At 43.1% G+C, this 20960-nt stretch overlaps 1 protein-coding gene across 20 annotated transcripts in view; it reads right to left on the minus strand.

The window, feature by feature from the left end:
• Positions 1-19441, minus strand: part of LOC110256043 (signal peptide, CUB and EGF-like domain-containing protein 3) — a 69241-nt gene extending 49800 nt beyond the window's left edge. For 12 of the 20 annotated variants that reach the window (XM_021067392.1, XM_021067377.1, XM_021067378.1 and 9 more), the window contains exons 1-4: positions 19286-19441; positions 13911-14018; positions 11199-11300; positions 2473-2574 (exon numbers count right to left, since the gene is read on the minus strand). In XM_021067392.1, the coding sequence (XP_020923051.1) occupies positions 2473-2574; positions 11199-11300; positions 13911-14018; positions 19286-19361 (388 nt within the window). In that variant the 5' untranslated portion in view covers positions 19362-19441. Of the gene's footprint in view, positions 1-2472; positions 2575-5592; positions 5694-11198; positions 11301-13910; positions 14019-19285 lie in introns of all 20 variants that reach the window. The other 8 variants (XM_021067396.1, XM_021067387.1, XM_021067394.1 and 5 more) reach the window with 2 other exon arrangements.

Raw genomic sequence — 20960 nt, forward strand, 5'->3', positions numbered from 1 at the left:
TCTCTTACCCAACAACTTACAAAGAGTTTAAGAGCATCGCTGAGTCCACTGGATAATCAACCATCATGGGGTTGCCTGCCATTGTGTACATAATTATGTTGTCCAGTTGGGGGCACTGTTAAGGCACTTCTTGGGGTGGGGCACTATTTGCAGTATGAGCCAAGTGACTGAAGGAAGAGGGTAGAGAGGAATCAGGGCATGGAGAGCCAGAGGAAAAAAAAATTAGGTTCAGTCTTCAGTGTTCTCATCTATAAAATGGAGGTGAGAGGAATACCTCCATCTCTGCTCCCGAAAGTTCTCACGATTAAACAAAACCATGGATTTTGAAAAGACCTGGCACAGAGAGGTTGCCCAATGGGTGTTTTTCACTCTCTCACACTCCGGGGGATGCCAACTTATTGCAAAGGATTATTGAAGCAATCTCTAAAAACAAGTAAATAGTTCATAAACATCACTGAAGTTTGTTGATAAATTGCAGGTAATTTAAAAACCATAAACTCATATGAAATTTCTACCATTGTCAAATAGTGAAAAATGAAAATATAGCCAGCATTATGAAGTTTATCAAACTTTTTTTAAGAATAACATTTAATATTTATATATGTATGTATGTATTGGCAGCTCTGCAGCAGATGGAGTTGCTGAGCCAGGGATCAGAGTCACATGTGTGACCTATGCCATGGAAACTGCAACCCTGCAGCTTTAAACCTTCATCCTGGCACTGCAGAGATGCCGCTGATCCCATTGGGCCACAGTGGGAACTGCTATCAAACTTGGTGACAAACACAATGCATCCTCACAACAGCAAACTGGCAAAGTATCTTTGGATCAAAAAAAACATGCCTGCTCTTTGAGTCAGCAGTACCATTTCTAGGAATGTTTCCCAGGCAAATAATCAAGTTACACATGGAAAGATTTTGTTCTGAGAGACTCTGATAGCAAAATATCAGAGAAGTTTCAAAGTCCCATGGTCAAGAATTAGTAAACAGAATGTGGTATCTCACAACGAAAATGCTTTGAATCCTTTCAAGAAGAACAGAATTGTAGAAATGTGTCCACACTCAGAGAAAGCTAGTCACTGTATATTACCAGTTGTACAAAGAAAATGGGCAAGGGAGTTCCCGGTTGTGGCGCAGTGGTTAACGAATCCAACTAGGAACCATGAGGTTGCGGGTTCAATCCCTGGCCTCGCTCAGTGGGTTAAGGACCCGACATTGCCGTGAGCTGTGATGTAGGTTGCAGACTCGGCTCGGATTCCGCGTTGTGCAGGCTGGCGGCGACAGCTCCGATTAGACCCCTAGCCTGGGAACCTCCATATGCTGCGGGAGTGACCCAAGAAATGGCCAAAAAAAAAAAAAAAAAAAAAAAAGAAAGAAAGAAAGACAGACAGACTTAGCTGAACCCAAGTTATAGCAAAGAGCTGCTATACAGAACCTGTAAAGTTTTAGAATCAGCTTACCCATTCTCATGAAAAAGCCTTCTGAGATGTTGACTGGAACTGGATTCCATTTCAGCTTGGGGAAAACTGACATCTGTATAACACCGAGTCTTTTTATCCAGGAACATGGCATAGCTCTCCATTCATTAAGACATTTAAAATGTTTTTCTTAGTAATATCATGCCGTTTTCTAAACATAACTTGTTAGCATTATTTCTAGGTAACGGATGAATTGTGAATGATATTGTAAAGATAGCTAAAATCAGTACTTTTCTGATTGTAAGACTTCAGAGCTTTTAACGGAGTCTTTCCTGTCATCAGAGGCTGCGAGCACCAGTGCAGAGAAGACAGGGACTGTGGGAGTGGACATCAGTGCGTGAGGAAGGGCTGTGGGCACGTCTGCGCCCCCGTCCATCAAGTCGGTGAGTCCTGAGTGCCTCCACCCCAGCCTGTCCCAGGAGATGTAGGAGCCTGGCGTGATCTCAACTTTCACAAGGGTGTGGTCCCCCAGAATGTGGGGAATAAATACACTGACTGCCTGGGGTCTCCTCTGCAGCACAAGAAATGGCAAAAAGACAAAAAAAAAAAAGAAAGAAAGAAAGAAAGAAAAGAAAACGGACAAGATTTTAAACATTTGTGGAGTGTGATGCTATAATTATTTGGCATCGTACCCTCTGAATATATATGTGGAAGGATATGAACAAACATGTAACAATGTTTATCCTCTGGTCATGGCATAATGGGCACATTTTGCCTTCCATTTGTTGGCTGTAGTTCCTGATCTTCTCTACTGAGTATGTATTCCTTGAGCAAATGCAATGATTTTTCTCTCAGGATTCTCAGCCTTGAAAATGTTGGGATAAAGGGTCTCATGACTGCAGTTTTTCTCAAAGAGCAAGAGCAGAGGAGACCCCAGGCAGTCAGTGTATTTATTCCCCCCACCTGTCTGGGGACCACACACTTGTGAAAGGTGAGATCACACCAAGCTCCTACATCTCCTGGGACAGGCTGGGGTGGAGGCACTCAGGACTCACCGACTTGATGGACGGGGGCGCAGACGTGCCCACAGCCCTTCCTCACGCACTGATGTCCACTCCCACAGTCCCTGTCTTCTCTGCACTGGTGCTCGCAGCCCTCTGATGACAGGAAAGACTCGGTTAAAAGCTCTGAAGTCTTACAATTAGAAAAGTAATGATTTTAGCTATCTTTACAATATCATTCACAATTCATCCGTTACCTAGAAATAATGCTAGCAAGTTATGTTTAGAAAACGGCATGATATTACTAAGAAAAACATTTTAAATGTCTTAATGAATGGAGAGCTATGCCATGTTCCTGGATAAAAAGACTCGGTGTTACACAGATGTCAGTTTTCCCCAAGCTGAAATGGAATCCAATTCCAGTCAACATCTCAGAAGGTTTTTTCATGAGAATGGGTAAGCTGATTCTAAAACTTTACATGAAAATCCAAAAATGAGCAATATTCAAGACAGTCTTAAATGAAGTTGAAGGACTTAAGTTACTGTTCATCAGGACTAATTAAAATGTGGCCGGAAACGAGATGGTGTGGTGTTGGTACAAGACAGGCAAGGAGACCAATGGGACAGAGACACACACATGATCTCCTAGCTTATGACCAAGGACCCACTGAAACACAAAAGGGAAAAGAATGGTCTTTTCAGGAAATGTGGTTGGATCAACAAGACTGTCCCCATGAAAAAAAAAAATCCTTGTCACTTATCTCACACCACACAACAAAGTCTGTTCCAAATGGTTCATGGGAGTTCTCGTGGTGGCTCAGTGGTTAACGAATCTGACTAGAAACCATGAGGTTGCGGGTTTGATCCCTGGCCTTGCTCAGTGGGTTAAGGATCCAGCGTTGCTGTGGCTGTAGTGGAGGCCGGTGGCTACAGCTCCAATTAGACACCCTAGCCTGGGAACCTCCATATGCCGCAGGAGTGGCCCTAGAAAAGGCAAAAAGACAAAAAAACAAAAACAAATGGGTCATGAACCTAAGGGAAAGGGAAAGCCTTAAAACTTCTGGAAGATACTGTAGTAAATAGCTTCATGATCTTGGGATAGGCAAGTTTTAAAAAATATTACAGAAATATTATTGACCATGAAAATAGAGAAACAGCATCACATTAAAATTAGGACACATACACACACACAATAAAACACTTGTCTCCAGAATCTCCTACAAATCAATAGGAAAAATAGAGATAACCAAATTGAAAAATAAGCAAAAGGCTAACAGACACTTCACAAAGAAAATGTTGCAAGTTGTTAAAAATAATGTTAGATTCTGGGAAGGTGGTTTTAGTTGTGCTGGTTGACATAATTTTTGAATCTTCCAACATCTTCCCATAAAAACACACAGAGCAATTAAAATAGCAAAACTGAAAACACATAGACAACAAGACTGGGAAAAAAGGTTATCCCCTCAAACTGCAAATCTGAGTGGAGGGAAGGGGACAAAGCACCATCCTCCACCAGACCAGCGAGGGTCTGCTCTGTGCAGAGTCTGCAGGGGCAGTGAGGTGACGGATGGAGAAGACCTGGGACCTTGTTCCCAGGACAACGTCCTGAGGAATCCACTAGAGCCTGATCTTCAGCCAACAAACCTGATTGGAGAGACATCAACATGGGGCCTAGTGAGGCCATTAAATATGTATTCACAGTAGAACTGAGACTCATTTACAGTCTATGGAGAGAGTCTATGGAATAGCTACATGCTCTGACAATGTAAACACAATGTACCTATCAAACACTGGGGAAGGGGATGGAAAGAGCATATGAAAGGAAAGTAAGTTTGATAAGTATCTGAAAATGATTAAGTGGGAATGCAAGGACATTACCTAAGAGCAGCTGCTGGGGGTGGGGGCATGGGCAGAGGGAGGAAGGAAAGGAGGAAATGAGCTAATTTTATTAGGACTATTACTCATAGAAGGAAACCTGCAGGTAATAATTTAAAAAGAGGGATCTGGGATGGTATTACAAGGTCTTAGTACAAAGTAACCTTTAGAACAATAACATAAACCTTTTAAAATAAGGTTTAACCATAAACCCCCTTTTTTTTAAGGGTAGCACCCACGGCATATGGAGGTTCCCAGGCTAGGGGTCAAATGGAGCTACAGCTGCCAGCCTACACTGCAGCCACAGCAACACCAGATCCAAGCCACGTCTGCAACCTACACCACAGCTCAAAGCAGCGCCAGATCCTTAACCCACTGGGCGAGGCCATGGATCAAACCCGCATCCTCATGGTTACTAGTCAGATTCATTTCCACTGCGCCACTGTGGAACTCCCTAAACATAAACTTTTTAAAATGCAAAACATATAGTAAAAAGAGAGAAAAGGGGGAGAGAGAGAAGATTACACAAATAAACAGATTATATAATGTAAGATTATGTGTCTAATAAAGATACACACATTAAATAACTACAAAAGGATAGGATAAACTACACAATGAAAAGGAGTTCTTATGAAATATTTGTGGAAATAATATGTAATGAAATAGTCTGGAATTTTCTTCAAAATAACAGGAGATGAAAAGTGGGTGGGATTACAGATGAAATGACTACACACTGATAATGGTTGAAGCTGGGTGATGGGTACATGGTCTATTGTTATACTACGCTCTCTGCTTTGTATGTGTTTCGAATTTCCCATAATAGGAAGGGTACAAATAAATTATGTGGAGGGGTGGTCAAAATACCTTAATGTGAAACTTATTAATATAAGATATTAAAACACTAAAATAAGATTAATATGAGGCATTAAAATTTCACAGCAATTTAACTAGATTTTTTTTTTAATGGTCACACCAGCAGCATATGGAAGTTCCCTGGGCCAGGGAATCCAACCCCCTCCACAGCGCTAACCAGAGCCACAGCAGTGAGAATGTCATATCCTTAATCTGTGGAGCCACCAAGGAACTCCCAAAGGTATCTTACAAAGAAATTTCCATACTGAAAAAGTTGAGAATGACTGAAAACAATAGATGGTGATGGAGAAGTCCAAAGAATCCCATTTATTTTACATCTTATGATGAAAACTCTCAAAACCATACTCAAGAGTTCATTCCTGTTGAACAATTTTGGAAAGAGTGGGCAGGACCAAGCTCATGTGCCCGCAGGGCTCTCAGCCTTACCTTCTTGCTGGACTGGGGAGCAGACACGGCCACACCATTGCTGGTGCATTGTCTTCCTTCCCCACAGTCCTGGTCTACGTTGCACTCCGTCACACAGATACCTATATCATGAGAAAAGACCGGGTTGAGATGCTCACACTAAACCAATACTTATCTTGGAGTTCCCATCGTGGCACAGCGGAAACAAATCCATAGGAACCATGAGGTTGCGGGTTCGATCCCTAGCCTCGCTCAGTGGGCTAAGGATCTGGCATTGCCTTGAGCTGTGGTGTAGGTCTCAGACGCAGCTCAGATCTGGCATTGCTGTGGCTGTGGTGTAGGCAGGCAGCTACAGCTCCGATTGGAATCTCCATATGCTGTGGGTGCGGCCCTCGAAAGACAAAAAACGAACAAACAAAAAAGAAATCAATATTTATCTTATTATAAATGACCCTGACCTAATAATGGCAATTTGCATTTTGATCTAGTACTTCACTGTTTATTTTTTAATTTAATTTTATTTTTTTGTCTTTTTGCCTTTTCCAGGGCCACTCCCACGGCATATGGAGGTTCCCAGGCTAGGGGTCGAATCGGAGCTATAGCTGCCAGCCTATGCCAGAGCCACAGCAATGCAAGATCCAAGCTGCGTCTGCAAATTACACCACAGCTCACGGCAATGCCGGGTCCTTAACCCACTGAGCAAGGCAGGGATCGAACCCTCAAGCTCATGGTTCCTAGGTGGATTCGTTAACAACTGCGCCACGACGGGAACTCCCTAGTACTTCACTGTTTAAACACGATCTCACATAGAACTTCATAGGACCCTTCTAATAAATAAGATCTAAGTATTTGCAGGAGTATTTGGAGGCTTTCCTGAGGACTGAAGTATCTGTAGGAGAGAAAGCTGCAAAGAAAGCAGGTTAATAGTAACTCAAACGGGCTTTAATTGGTAGGTTTTCTTATTTATATTTCACAGACGAGGACATAGAGAGATATCTGGTCAATGGCAGAGTTGGGATTTGAATTCAGGGCTATTTGCCTTGAAAGCTCATGTCCCTTTTGCTCTACAGCTCCGTGAAATTAACCTTGAATACAAAGTTGAGCCCCCAAAGGTCAAGAAATTCTTTCTGATGGAAGTAGACAGTTTCCTGGATTCTAACCCCTAAAAAGGTCTCAGTGTGGCTACTTGCTATTGAGGGAGATGGAGTTGAAAGATGGGGACAGGCCTGGAAGCTGCATCAAAGCCTTGGGTAAGAGAACACCACCTGTGCCATCATCACAGCACCATCAACAAGCGAATTCTCCCTGCGGGTCCTGCCACCTGGCTGACCTGCTTCTGCCACTAGCCCTGTCCTTCTCTCTCAGCCTCCCTTTTATCATCTGCAAACTGGGGTTGTCTTGGGTGTGGCCTGGGGAAGTGGGGAAAGACTAGACCACTTGAGTGACTCCCCAAATGTGGCTGATTCTCAGAATCACCTGGGAGCTTTGGAAGAAGTACAGAGAGCAGGACCTGGTCCAGACCTGATAGCTCAGGTTCTCCAGGCTGAGCCTTTAAATGCTGATTTTAATGAGTGTCTCCTGATGATGCTGATGCAGAGCTGAATTAGAGACCCTCCCAGAGCCAGTGTGGATCTGACACGATAGGAGTCCACAAGCTGCTGCCAATTTGGGAAGGAAGGTTGGGGACCATAACTCTCTTTCAGTATTTAACCACTCATTCAGTAATTCATCCACTGTTCATTTACTCATTCATTCATTCCTTTGTCCCTAATTCATTACCTTATTCTTTTTCTTCTTTTTTTTTAAGGCCATACTTGCAGCATATGAAGGTTCCCAGGCTACAGGTCAAATCAGAGCTACAGCTGTCAGCCTATACCACAGCCACAGCAATCCAGGATCCGAGGCACATCAGTGACCTACACCACAGCTCAAAGCAACACCAGATCCTTAACCCACTCTCCGAGGCCAGGGACTGAACTGGCATCCTCATGGATACTAGCTGGGTTCATTGCACTGAGCCACGATGGGAACTCCCATTACCTTATTCTTTTAAAAAATTACCTCCTATATGTCAGGGATAGGACTGAAAGTTTCAGGAATTAGAGATGTAAGACTGGTTTTATGTCAGCAAGGCAGACAAAATATAGAATGGGAAAGCAAAGTTTGCTTTTTTATAACTACATTCATACCTTGAAAGAGGTACTGCAGAGAGTTAAAGGATAGGAGTGACTTAACCATTAATGTGCTAGAGAATAATCTGGGATTTAAACACACACACAGAGACGCATGGACACAAACACACAAAACTTAAGGCTCAGGAGCAGATGCTAGGAAAGGGCTGAAGCAAAGAATGAATGGACCCCTTCCTAAGTGTTAGCATCTGGGCATTTTATCACTTTAACAAATTATACAATTTAGGAGTTCCCTTGTGGCCACAAGGGTTAAATATCCAGTGCTGCCTCTGCTGGGGTGTGTATTCAGTTGTTGCCCAGGAATTTCCATATGCTGCAGGCTCAGCCAAAAACAATACAAAACAAACAAACAAAAGAAAGAAAGAAAGAAAAAAGGATTGTACAATTTATTTAAAAATCTACTATTGCCAAAAAAGTTCACAATCTCTATAGAATTTAACATTTTAACGAATGCTTTTACAAGGTACATGACGTAAAGGAGATGATTTTATTCTGAGATGCTGATCCAGTGTATCTACTGTTCCTGACTCCTCCTAGTTTTCCCCTGCCAACGCCCTCTCCCCAACCCCTACAACTCATGGAGTCAATGGCAGCCCGTGCTTCCTGGGAAGGGCACACCAGCCTGGAACAAAGGGGAGAGGACATGGCAGAGAGTTTCAAACCAGGCAGTGTTGAACTAGACAACAGAACTGCAGAAAGAGAAAAGGTTTTCTAAATGTCAGAAGTGCCTCTTTACACATACAAGGCTTAGAAGTCTGAGCAGAGAGAAGATGCAGGACATATGTGAGTTCTCATCCCACAGAAGAGGGGAAAGTCTTTGTAGTTAATGAGGAAGGAGGGTGGAAAGGGGTATCAGAAGGAAGGGAGGAGGGAGGGGGGAAGGAGGGAGAGGAAAGGGGAGAGAATATGTATGAAAATGAACATTCATAACCTGGACCTTTTCCTTTCACTCCTAAGAAGAATATTCTACAGGAGACAGTTCCACAGATGGACAAAAACATAAAATCACACTCATTAAAGCTTCCTGAGCAACAGTAAAGAATATCAAGTAAATAAAATGACCACCAAAGGGTACCTGAAATGAATTACAATAAGGTTGTTCCTTAGTATTCATATCATCTAAAAAGAATGAGATGCATTTGTGTTGACATGGAAAGATGTCCAGGACTAATGTTAAACTGTAAAATGTTTATGTTATGCATGATACAATACTTTATACAAGAAAATAGGATATGTTAATTTAGGCAAATTGAGGCCACAGTAGAGGGTTTGGGCTAATTTCCTTATGCTTCACAGACAGACCTGGGCTCTCCCCATCCTTATCAATGTGGCCACAGGTAAGTCATCTCACTGCTCTAAGCCTGGTGTCCTCAGCTGTGTAACACTGATACCTGGTATGACTCTAACTCTGAAATTTAAAAGCAGTCATCTCACAACATGCCTGGCAAATGGCAGGAGTTGAGAATTTGATGCTTCTTCCCACAGTGCCTGTGTGTCTGTCAGGGAATCAGTTAATGCATAAGGCTGATAAAGCCTTCTAGACACAAAATATTGTCAAACAGTTCACACTGCCATATTTCAAACACTTGTGGAATCCGTTGTACCTAATAAATTACAAAACAATTTAAGAGCATCACCGAGTCCACTGGATAATCAACCATCATGGGGTTACCTGCCATTTTGTGGATATTTACATTGTCCAGTGGGGGGCACTGTTAAGGCACCTCTTGGGGGCACTATTTGCAGTGTGAGCCAAGTGACCTAAGGAGGAGGGTAGAGGGAATTCCCATCATGGCTCAGAGGAAACGAATCTGACTAGCATCCATGAGGACACACGTTCAATCACTGGCCTCACTCAGTGGGTTAAGGATCCAGAGTTGCCATGAGCTGTGGTGTAGGTCTCAGACTCGGCTCAGATCTGGCTTTGCTGTGGCTCTGGAGTAGGCCAATGGCTACAGCTCTGATTTGATCCCGAGCCTGGGAACCTCCATGTGCTGTGAGTGTGGCCCTAAAAAGACCAAAAAAAAAAAAAAAAAAAAAAAAAAAGGAAGAGGGTAGAGAAGAATCAGGGGAAGGTGAATAGAAGAAAAAAAATATTTGGATCAGTCTTCAGTGTTCTCATCTGTAAAATGGACGTGAGATGAATATCTCCATCTCTGCTACCTAACGTTCGCAAAATTAAACAAAATAATAGGTTTTGAAAAGACCTGGCACAGAGACGTTGCCAAATAGATGTTTTTCATTCTTCACAGTTTGGGGGATGCTAACTATTGCTAAGGACTATCCCTAAAGACAAGTAAATATTTCATAAACATCATTGAAGTTTGTTTATAAGTTGCATGTAATTAAAAATGTCATAAATTGGTATGACATTTCTACCATTGACAAATAGCAAAAAAATAAAATATTTCCGGCCCTGTTAATTTTGTCAACTTTTTGACATACACAATACATTCCTCAGAAAGGAAAATTGGCAAAGTATATTTGGATCAAGAAAACACGCAGGCTCTGAGTCAGCAATACCATTTCTGGGGATGTTTCCTAAGTAAATAACCAAGTTTTACACAGAGAGATTTACTTCAAAGGGAATCCTTTGATCATAAAATATTAGAGAAATTTTATAAATCTACTGGTCAAGAATCAGAAAACAGAATGTGGTATATCCACAATGAAAATGCTGTGAAGCCTTTGAATAAAGAATAGAGCTGTAGAAATATGTCCATATTCATAGAAAACTTTTTGCTCCGTATTACTAATTGTTTTTCAAAAAAGGAAAGTTTTTGGAGTTCCCATTGTGTTGTGGTGGAAATGACTCTGACTAGGAACCATGACGTTGCAGGTGTGATCCCTGGCCGGTTAAGGATCTGGTGTTGCCGTGAGCTGTGGTGTAGGTCACAGATGAGGCTCAGATCCTGTGTTGCTGTGGCTGTAGCTCCTATTTGACCCCTAGCCTGGGAACCTCCACATGCCATGAGTGCAGCCCTAAAAAGCAAAAAGCAAAAAAAAAAAAAGCACACACACACAAAAGGGAAAGTTTTAAAATGTCTATGAGCTGTGATGCCATGATTTTTTGGCACCATACCCCCTGAACATACATGCGGAAGGATATGAACAAGCACAGAACAATGTTTATCTCCTCCTTAATGAAATTATGGGCACATTTTGTTTCTATTTCTTGTCCATGGTTCCTGATTTTTTCTAATGAGTATGTATTCCTTGATAAAAATTTTTTCTCTCGGGATTCTCAGACTTGAAAATGTTGGGATAAAGGATCTCATGACTGCAGTTTTTCTCAAAGAGCAGAGGAGACCCCAGGCAGTCAGTGTATTTATTTCCCCCACCTTTCTGGGGGAACCACATACTTGTGAAAGTTGAAATCACGCCAAGCTCCTACATCTCCTGGGACAGGCTGGGGTGGAGGCCCTCAGGACTCACCGACTTGATGGACGGGGGCGCAGACGTGCCCACAGCCCTTCCTCACGCACTGATGTCCACTCCCACAGTCCCTGTCTTCTCTGCACTGGTGCTCGCAGGCCTCTGATGAGAGGAAAGACTCGGTTAAAAGCTCTGAAGTCTTATAATCAGAAAATAAGGTTTTAATTGCATTTACAGTATCATTCAAAAGTCTATCAGTTACCTAGAAATAAAACAGCCAACCAAAGTGCCTGGAGAGACATCAACATGGGGCCTAATAAAGCCATTAAATATGTATTCACAGTAGAACTGAGACTCATTAACAGTATATGGAGAGAGTCTATGGAATAGCTATATGCTCTGACAATGTAAACACACTATACCTATCAAACACTGGGGAAGGGGATGGAAAGAACACATGAAAAGGAGACTAAGCTTGACAACTACCTGAAAATGGTTAAGTGGGAATGCAAGGACATTACCTAAGAGCAGCTGCTGGGGGTGGGGGCATGGGCAGAGGGAGGAAGGAAAGGAGGAAATGATCTAATTTTGTTAGGACTTTTACTCATAGTAGGAAACCCGTAGGTAATAATTTAAAAAGAGAGAGGGAGTTCCCGTAGTGGCTCAGTGGTTAATGAATCCGACTAGAAACCATGAGGTTGCGGGTTCGATCCCTGGCCTTGCTCAGTGGGTTAAGGATCCGGCATTGCCGTGAGCTGTGATGTAGGTCGCAGATGTGGCTCGGATCCCAAGTTGCTGTGACTCTTGTAGGCTGGTGGCTACAGCTCCGATTCGACCCCTAGCCTGGGAATCTCCATATGCCGCGGGAGCGGCCCTAGAAATGGCAAAAAGACAAAAAATAAAATAAAATAAAATAAAATAAAATAAAATAAAATAAAAAGAGAGAGCAAGGATAATACTCAAAAGTCTTAGTAATAAGGTAACTATTAGAACAAAAACATAAATCTTTCCTAATGCAAATATAGTAAGAGAGAGAAAAAATGAAAGAGAGCGATTACACAAATAACATAGACTATATAATGAAAGACTCTCTCTAAAAAAGATGTCTACAACAGTAAATAAAATAATAACAAAAGGCAGGATAAACCATACGATCAAAAGGAGTTCTTATTTTCATGAAATACCTATGGAAATAACATGTTATGAATAATGTCTGGAATTTGCTTGAAAATATTAGAGGATGAGGGGAAGTGGGTGGGGTTAGAGATGAAGGAAGAATGACACTGACAATGGCTGAAGCCGGGTGATGGGTATACGGTCTGGTCTGTTGTTAGACCAATGTCTGCTTTGTATGTGTTTAGAAATTCCCATAATAAAGAGTTAAAATAGGTTGAGGGATGTTCAGAATAACTCAATGGGAAAATTACACATTAATATCAGGTATTAAAATATAAAATGATTGATATGAATATTAAAAAAATCACATCAATTTAACTAAGAGTGTGAAATCACTAAGATGCTAATACACACACAAAGTGTGGAAAGATACACCCTGAAAGGTCACCAATGATGTTTCCGGATGGTGCTCTTGTGGGTGCCATTTATTTGTTTAAATACTTTGGGCTGTTGAGTCTTGTTTTTCAACCATAAACATATATTTATGGGGATAAAAATATTAAGAGTTATTCTTGTTGTAAGCCACACCCATGTCATGGGGAAGTTGCCTGGCCAGGGATGGAATCCATGCCACAGCAGTGACAACACTGGATCCTTAACCTGCTGAGGCACAGAAAACTCCCAAAAGCTATTCTTTTAATTTTTTTTTTCATCTTTTGAGGGCCACACCCAAGGCATGTGGAGGTTCCCAGGCTACTGGCCTACACCACAGCCACAGCAACACCAGATCCAAACTGTGGCTGTGACCTACACCACAGCTCATGGCAACGCCAAATCCTTAACCTGATGAGCGAGGCCAGGGATCGAATCTGCATCCTCATGGATGCTAGCAAGATTCATTTCCACTGAGCCACAATGGGAAATCCTTATTTTTCTTTTTTAGGGCCACACCCACAGCATATGGAAGTTTCCCAGCTGGAGGTTGAATTGGAGCTGCAGTTTCCAGCCTACACCATAGTAATGTGTGGGATCCAAGCCACATCTGTGACCTATACCACAGCTTGTGGCAATGACAGATACTTAACCCATGGAACAAGGCCAAGGATCGAAACCAAATCTTCATGAATACTAGTCGAGTTCTTAACCTGCTGAGCCATAATGGAAACTCTCCAAGAGTGATTTTTTCTTTCTTTCTTTCTTTCTTTTTGGTTTTAGGGCCCCACTTGCAGCATATTGAAGTTCCCAGGCTAGGTGTCCAATTGGAGCTGTAGCTGCCAGCCTATACCACAGCCACCTGGGATCCAAGCCATGTCTGTCACCTATACTACAGCTCATGGCAATACCGGATCCTTAACCCACTGAGTGAGGCCAGGAATCAAACCCGAATCCTAATGGATACTAGTCTGATTCATTACCGCTGGGTCACAACGGGAACTCCCCAAGAGTTATTCTTAAAAAGAAATCCCCACAATGAAAAAAGCTGAGAATGACTGAAGCAATGGGATGGATCATGATGGAGAAATCCAAAGAATCCCGTTTATTTTGTATTTTATGATGAAAACTCCAAAACCATACTCAAGCATTCATTACTATTGAACAAATCTGGAAAGGGTGGGCAGGACCAAGCTCATGTGCCCACAGGGCTCTCAGCCTTACCTCTTCGCCGGACTGGGGAGCAGACCCGGCCACATCCATTGCTGGTGCATCGTCTTCCTGCCCCACAGTCCTGGTCTACCTTGCACTCCGTCACACAGATACCTACATCTTGAGAAAAGACAGGTTTGAGATGCTTACATGAAACCAGTACTTTTCTTATAAATGACCCTGACCTCATAATAGTCCTTTACATATTGATCTAACACTTCACTGTTTAAACATGATCTCACATAGAACCTTATCTGACCTCTAACAAAGAAGATCTGCAGTATTTGCAAGAGTATTTGCAGGATTTCCTTAAGATTGAAGTATCTGTAGGAGAGAAAGCTGCAAAGAAAGCCGGTTAATGGTAACACAAATAGGCTTTAATCAGTAGGTTTTCTTTGTATTTTATAGATGAGGACATGCAGAGGTTGTCTGGTCAATGGCAGAGCTGGGATTTGAATTCAGGAGTTTTTCCCTTGAAAACTCAGGTCCCTTTTGCTCTACAGCTCAGTGAAATTACCCTTAAGTACAAAGTTGAGTTCCCAAAATTCTTTCTGATGGAAGTAGACAATTTCTTGGATTCTAACCCCTAAAAAGTCTCAATGTGACTTCTTGCTACTGTAGGAGATAGAGCTGAAAGACGGGGACAGGCCTGGAAGCTACATCAAAGCCTTGGGTTCGTTTTACCCAGTTCTCTGTTAAAAGAACACTTGTGCCATCATCACAGCACCATCAACAAGAGAATTCTCACTGCGGGTCCTGACACCTGGCTGACCTGCTTCTGCCACTAGCCCTGTCCTTCTCTCTCAGCCTCCCTTTTATCATCTGCAAACTGAAGTTGTCTTGGGTGTGGTCTGGGGAAGTGGGGAAAGACTAGACCAGTTGAGTGACTCCCCAAATGTGGCTGATTCTCAGAATCACCTGGGAGCTTTGGAAAGAAGTACAGAGAGCAGGACCTGGTCCAGACCTGATAGCTCAGGTTCTCCAGGCTGAGCCTATAGATGCAGATTTTAATGAGTGTCCCCAATAACACTGATGTAGAACTGGCCTAGAGACCCTCCCAGAGCCAGTGTGGCTCTGACACGATAGGAGTCCACAAGCTGCTGCCAATTTGGGAAGGAAAACTGGGGACCATAATTCTCTATCAATATTTAAGCATTCGTTCATTCACTGTTCATTTACTCATTCATTTCTTTTCTTGTCCCTAATTAATTAACTTATATGTTTAAAAATTACCTACTGGAGGAGTTCCCATCGTGGTTCAGCGGTTAACAAACCAGACTGTATCCATGAGGATGCGGGTTCGATCCCTGGCCTTGCTCAGTGGGTTCAGGATCCGGCGTTGCCTTGAGCTGCAGTGTAGGTCGCAAACACGTCTCAGATCTGGCTTGGCTGTGGCTGTGGAGTAGGCTGTCAGCTGTAGCTCCAATCTGACCCCAGCCTGAAAACTTCCACATGTCGTGGGTGTGGCCCTAAAAAGATAATAAATAAATTAATTAATTACCTCCTGTATGTAAGGGACAGGACTAGATCTTTCAGGAAGTAGAGATTAAGTCAGGGTTTGTGTGAGCAAGGCAGGAAAAATCTAGAATGGGAAATCAAAGTTTGTTCTCTTATAACTACATTTCACAGCACTATACATGTAGTAAGTACCGTGAAGGAGGTCCTGCTAAGAGTTAAAGGATATGAGTGGCTTAACCATCAGTGCTGTAGAGAATTAGCTGCGGATTTAAATGCACACGCACACACACATACATACACATTAATACCATTCAATGGAGAAAGAAGTCTTTCCACAAATGGTTCTGGGGAAAATGGACATCCACATGAAAAAGAATAAATTGGACCACTACCTCAAGCCATGTACCTATACAAATACACATACAAAAATTCACTCAAAATGGATCAAAGGCCTAAATGTATGTGCTCAAAGTATAAAACTCTGAGAAGGGAACATAGATGTCAATCTTTGTAACTTTGAATTGGGCAATGGTTTCTGAAATATGACACCAAAGTCAGGCCACAAAAGAGGTAGGTGAATTTTGCTTTATAAAATTAAAGGCTTTTATGCATCAAAGAACACTATCAAGTAAGTAGAAAGACAAGCCACAGAATGGGAGAAAATATTTGCAAATCTTATATCTGATAAGGGTTATTACTATCCAGACTCTATAAAGAATTCCTATAGCCCAACAGCAAAAGGACAAACACTCCAATTATGAAAAGGGAGAAGAACGTGAATAGAGAATTTCTCCAAAGAATTTATAAATGACCACTAAGAACATGAAAAAGTGCTCTACATCATTAGTTACTAGGAAAATGCAAGGAAAAACCTAATGAGAGCCCCCTTTACCCTCACTGTGACAGCTAGCATAAAAAAGTCACATGTCAACAAGTGTTGGCAAGGACATTGTAGCAATCAGAACTTTCATATGTTGCTGGTGGGGATGTAAGTTGTTGCAGGCTCTATGGAAAAGACTTAGGCAGTTCCTCGAAAAATTAAACACAAAGTTCCTACATGACTCAGCAATCCCACTCCTCCGTGTATATCCAAGAGAACTGAAAACATGTCCACACAAAACTTTACTATGAATGCTCATAGTAGCATTATTTCATAAGAGCCGCAAAATGGAAATAACCCAAATGTCCATCAACTGATGAATGTATAAATATTACCTGGTACAGCTATATCACCTAGCCACGAAAAGTACTGACAGACACAACTTAGATGATTCTTGAAAATAATGAAAGAAGCCAGACACAGAAGATGCCACTGTATGATTTCATTAATATAAAGTACCCGGAATAGAACAAGGCTTGGAGATGGAAAGCGGATTAGAGGAAGGAGGGAACAGGGAGTTTGCCAATAGGGATGGAGTTTCTTTTTGGGGTGGTGAAAAAGTTTTGCAGTTAGATAGTGGTGATGCCTGCACAACACTGTCAATAGACTAAAACCCACCAAAGTGTACCCCTTAAAATGGTGACTTTTATATCACACACACACAGAACAAGAGACATCCAGAAAGCCTGATTTAATTGGTCCAGCAGAGGGTCCTGGCAGTGAAACTGGAGGGAAGGGGGGCAGGGCACAACCTATGAAAGAATGACATAGCCATTGAGGATAAGACATAAACTGATTAAAAGTCCAAAAAGTGGACCGTGGCCCACTTCCCGGAAATCCCTGCCGTTTCCCTGAAATATCTGAAACAGCCCTCCTACTCATTAGCCAATGAAACTACCCAGCCCGTAAAAACTAACCACCCCCTACTTTGGAGCCGCTCTCAAACCTTTTCAGATGGGCTGCGGAGGGCATTCTCTCTACAGAAAGTACATCTTCCAGGTCGCTCTCATCTTCTGAGATGGCCCACACTCTCTCTCTCTCTCAATAAATCTGCTTCTTACCTGTCTTTGCCTCTCACTGAATTCCTTCTGCCCTGAGACACAAAGGCCCTGAACTTCAGTTAAGTCCTGAGACCAGGTGTGCGATTTTAATGAAAAGACAGTGGGCTCCAGTCCCAATCTGGGTTTGGGCTGGTTTGAGTCCCAGCCTATGGGCTCCAGTCCCATCTGAGTTGTATGGTTTCAGCACTGGTCTTTTAAAAAAGCTTCTCAGGTGGTTCTAACATGTTGGCAGAGCCTCTTCCTACCCAAGATGTGGTCTGTGGACCAGCAGCAGCAGCAGCAGCATCACCTGGACGCTTGTTAGTGCAGGATCTCCAGCCCCCAGCCCTGAATCACAACCAGTGTTTTAACAGGATCTTCTTGTCATATCAACACTTGAGAAATACTGCTCTAGCTAGAATGACTGTGTATATTGATTATGCTTATGGTGGAAATAGCCAGAGGTGGGGGGGTTGTCAGATGAGAGAATACATTGCATTTTGAGGAAATCAAAAGCCTGATGAGACCTGCATTTTGGGAGGAACAATCTCACATTTATGCATAGAACTGGCTGGAACTCAATATATATTGCATATTTTATTTTTTAAATTTATTTCTTTTTTTAAGGCTGTAGGTGTGGCAGATGGAAGTTCCCAAGCTAGGAGATGAATCAGAGCTGCAGCTCCCTACCTACGCCACAACCATAGTAACACCAGATCCAAGTCATGTCTGTGACCTACACCACAGATCACGGCAATGTCGGATCCTTAACCCACTGATGGGGGCCAGGGATCAAACCCGAAACCTCATGGATACTAGTCAGGTTCATTTCCACTGAGCCACAGTGGGAACTCCCACAATGCATATTTTAGAAGAGAGAGGGTTCAAGAGTATTGCAATGATCCAGTTATGTGATTAGAGGGGTGGCAGTGGGCTTGGAAAGGATGTAAGAAATTTTGAAAGAAGATCAGACAAAGTCTGGTGATTGATTCCAGACAGGGAGCGGGGAGCAAGGCAAAGAGAGAAACCACCTTTGTCTGAAGGCCCATAATGTTGAGCAAATAGAGAAAAAGAAACAAAAGGCGCAGAAAAAGAAGGACCAAGAAAGAGTTGGAGGAATCTCATGAGAGGGTTTCAGAGTGAAAGAATCCTGAACAATGTCAGATACTGCAAAGATCTCAAGGAGACTGACAACTGAGGAAAACTATTAAGATTGTCAACCAGGAGCTCCTGTCGTGGCTCAGTGGAAAAGAATGAGACTAGCATCCATGAGAACATAGGTTTGATCTCTGGCATCCCTCAGTGGGTTAAGGATCTGGCATTGCCATGAGCTGCAGTGTGGGTCACAGACACAGCTCAGATCTGGCATTGCTATGGCTGTGGCATAGGCTGGCGGCTACAGCTCCGATTCGACCCCTAGTCTGGGAACCTCCAGATGCCGCAGGTGTGCCCCTGAAAAGAAAAAAAAAAAGATTGTCAACCAGGAAGTTATTGGTACCATGCGAGGGGGCATATTGGCAGTGGTTGTGATGGTGGTGGTGGTAGTTAGTGGCTAGAGCTAGACTGGAAGGGACTCAGTGGTTGGGGAGAGGCAGAGACGACAAAAGCAGAGTTCAGAAAAAAGTCTTCTCAACAGTAGGGAGATTTCTCTGTTTGCAGGTAGAAACAAAAGGAGAGAAAAGGGTTAAAGATGCCTGAGAGAGACCCAGGAGCCAAGGCAGCCAAGGCAGAGCAGGAGGCAAGGAAGGACTGGAACGTGCAAATGGAGGGGCTGGCCTTGGCACAAAGAGAGAGGAGAGAGGAGGTGGGCAGACACAGAGGGATGCTGGCATCCTGATGGGGGTGGAGGGGGCAGTTAAAATGTGCCCCCGGGTCTCCCATGTGGACGGTCCCCCTATGTACCCAGCCTCCCCTCCATCCCCTCTGCCACGCTGCACCTGCCCAGCCCCAGGCATCCCACGTTCTGACTCTCCTTCTGAGAGGTGGGACCTGCCAATGCCTGGACTTACCAACTGCCTGGAGCTCTGCATTGAGGGTGAGAAGGACGGCGAGGAGGAGCAGGAGGCAGAGGCCACCCAGCTTCATGTTGCCGGCTGAGGACTGGTCGGTGGTAATGCAGCCAAGACTAGAGCAGCTGACATTTATACTCTCCTGGAATGGTTAAACTGGGCCAGAGGTCAAAGGCCACCATCAGCGTGTAAGAAAATTGAAACTTAGGCTCTGCCAAGAAGCTGACTTCTCTAAAAAAATAAATAAATAAAAAAAGAGAGAGAGAGAAACACCCCACCTTTGTGGTATTGAGCAATGTTTGTTTTTTCTAAACAAGTTCTCTGAGGCAAGGGGAATATCTCCTTAGTGTAATAAAGAAATGTATCAGATGAGAAGGAGAGAGAGAATGAAAGAAGATTAGATAGATAGATAGATAGATAGATAGATAGACAGACAGACAGACAGACAGACAGACAAAAGGAGAGGTAACTCAAGAATATCTACATGCAAGATGCTTTACCTGTTAAATACCACAATTGAGTTACGACAAGGTTAAATAGCTTGCTCGAAGTTACAGAGCTACGAAATAGGGCATCATATCTCATGACTTCTTTTCTATGACACTTTGTCGCTGCATCAGGACCTAGGTCTAAGTATTATATTGCATTGTGTGATACTGTTCAGAGACGTATCTGTTCTCCCTCTTCCCTGAGGCACTGCTAAATAGTTGGGCATTTATATGCATATAGATGTATATGTACATAGATAAACAGACACACAAAATGCAGAAAAATTCTGGAACCATAACCTCTCAAATAATGACAGCACTCACCACTTCTTAAGAATAGTAGAATGAGGGAGTTCCCGTTGTGGCTCAGTGGTTAACGAATCTGACTAGGAACCATGAGGTTGCGGGTTCGATCCCTGGTCTTGCTCAGTGGGTTAAGAATCCAGCATTGCTGTGAGCTGTGGTGTAGTTCGCAGACGCAGCTCGGATCCCGTGTTGCTGTGGCTCTGGCGTGGGCCGGCGGTTACAGCTCTGATTCGACCCCTAGCCTGGGAACCCCCATAAGCTGCGGGAGCGGCTCTAGAAAAGGCAAAAAGACCAAAATAGTAGAATGAGTTGGAGGCTTTAGGTAACCAAGAGGTCTTTAGACTCAACTGAAGTAAGACTAGGTATGTAATACTTGTACAATTAAAAATTAACAAAAGGAGGGAGTTCCTGCTGTGGCACGGCAGAGACGAATCCAACTAGGAACCATGAGGTTGTGGGTTCTATCCCTGGCCTCGCTCAGTGGGTTAAGGATCTGGTGTTGCTGTGAGCTGTGGTGTAGGTCGCAGACGTGGCTCGGATCCTGCATTGCTGTGGCTGTAGCTCCTATTTGACCCCTAGCCTGGGAACCTCCATGTGCCCTAAAAAGTGTGGCCCTAAAAAGAAAAAAAAAAAAAAATAACAAAAGGAGGAGTTCCTGTCATGATCATGGCTCAGTGGAAACAAGTCTGACTAGTATCCATGAGGATGCAAGTTCGATCCCTGGCCTCACTCAATGGGTTAAGGATCAGGTGTTGCCATGAATTGTGGTGTAGGTCGCAGACACAGCTCAGATTCCTCATTGCTACAGCTCCGATTGGACTCCTAGCTGGGAACCTCCATATGCCACAGGTGCGGCCCTAAAAAGACAAAAATAAATATAT

The sequence above is a fragment of the Sus scrofa genome, chromosome 12 (assembly GCF_000003025.6).
Source record: "Sus scrofa isolate TJ Tabasco breed Duroc chromosome 12, Sscrofa11.1, whole genome shotgun sequence".
NCBI lineage: Eukaryota > Metazoa > Chordata > Mammalia > Artiodactyla > Suidae > Sus > Sus scrofa.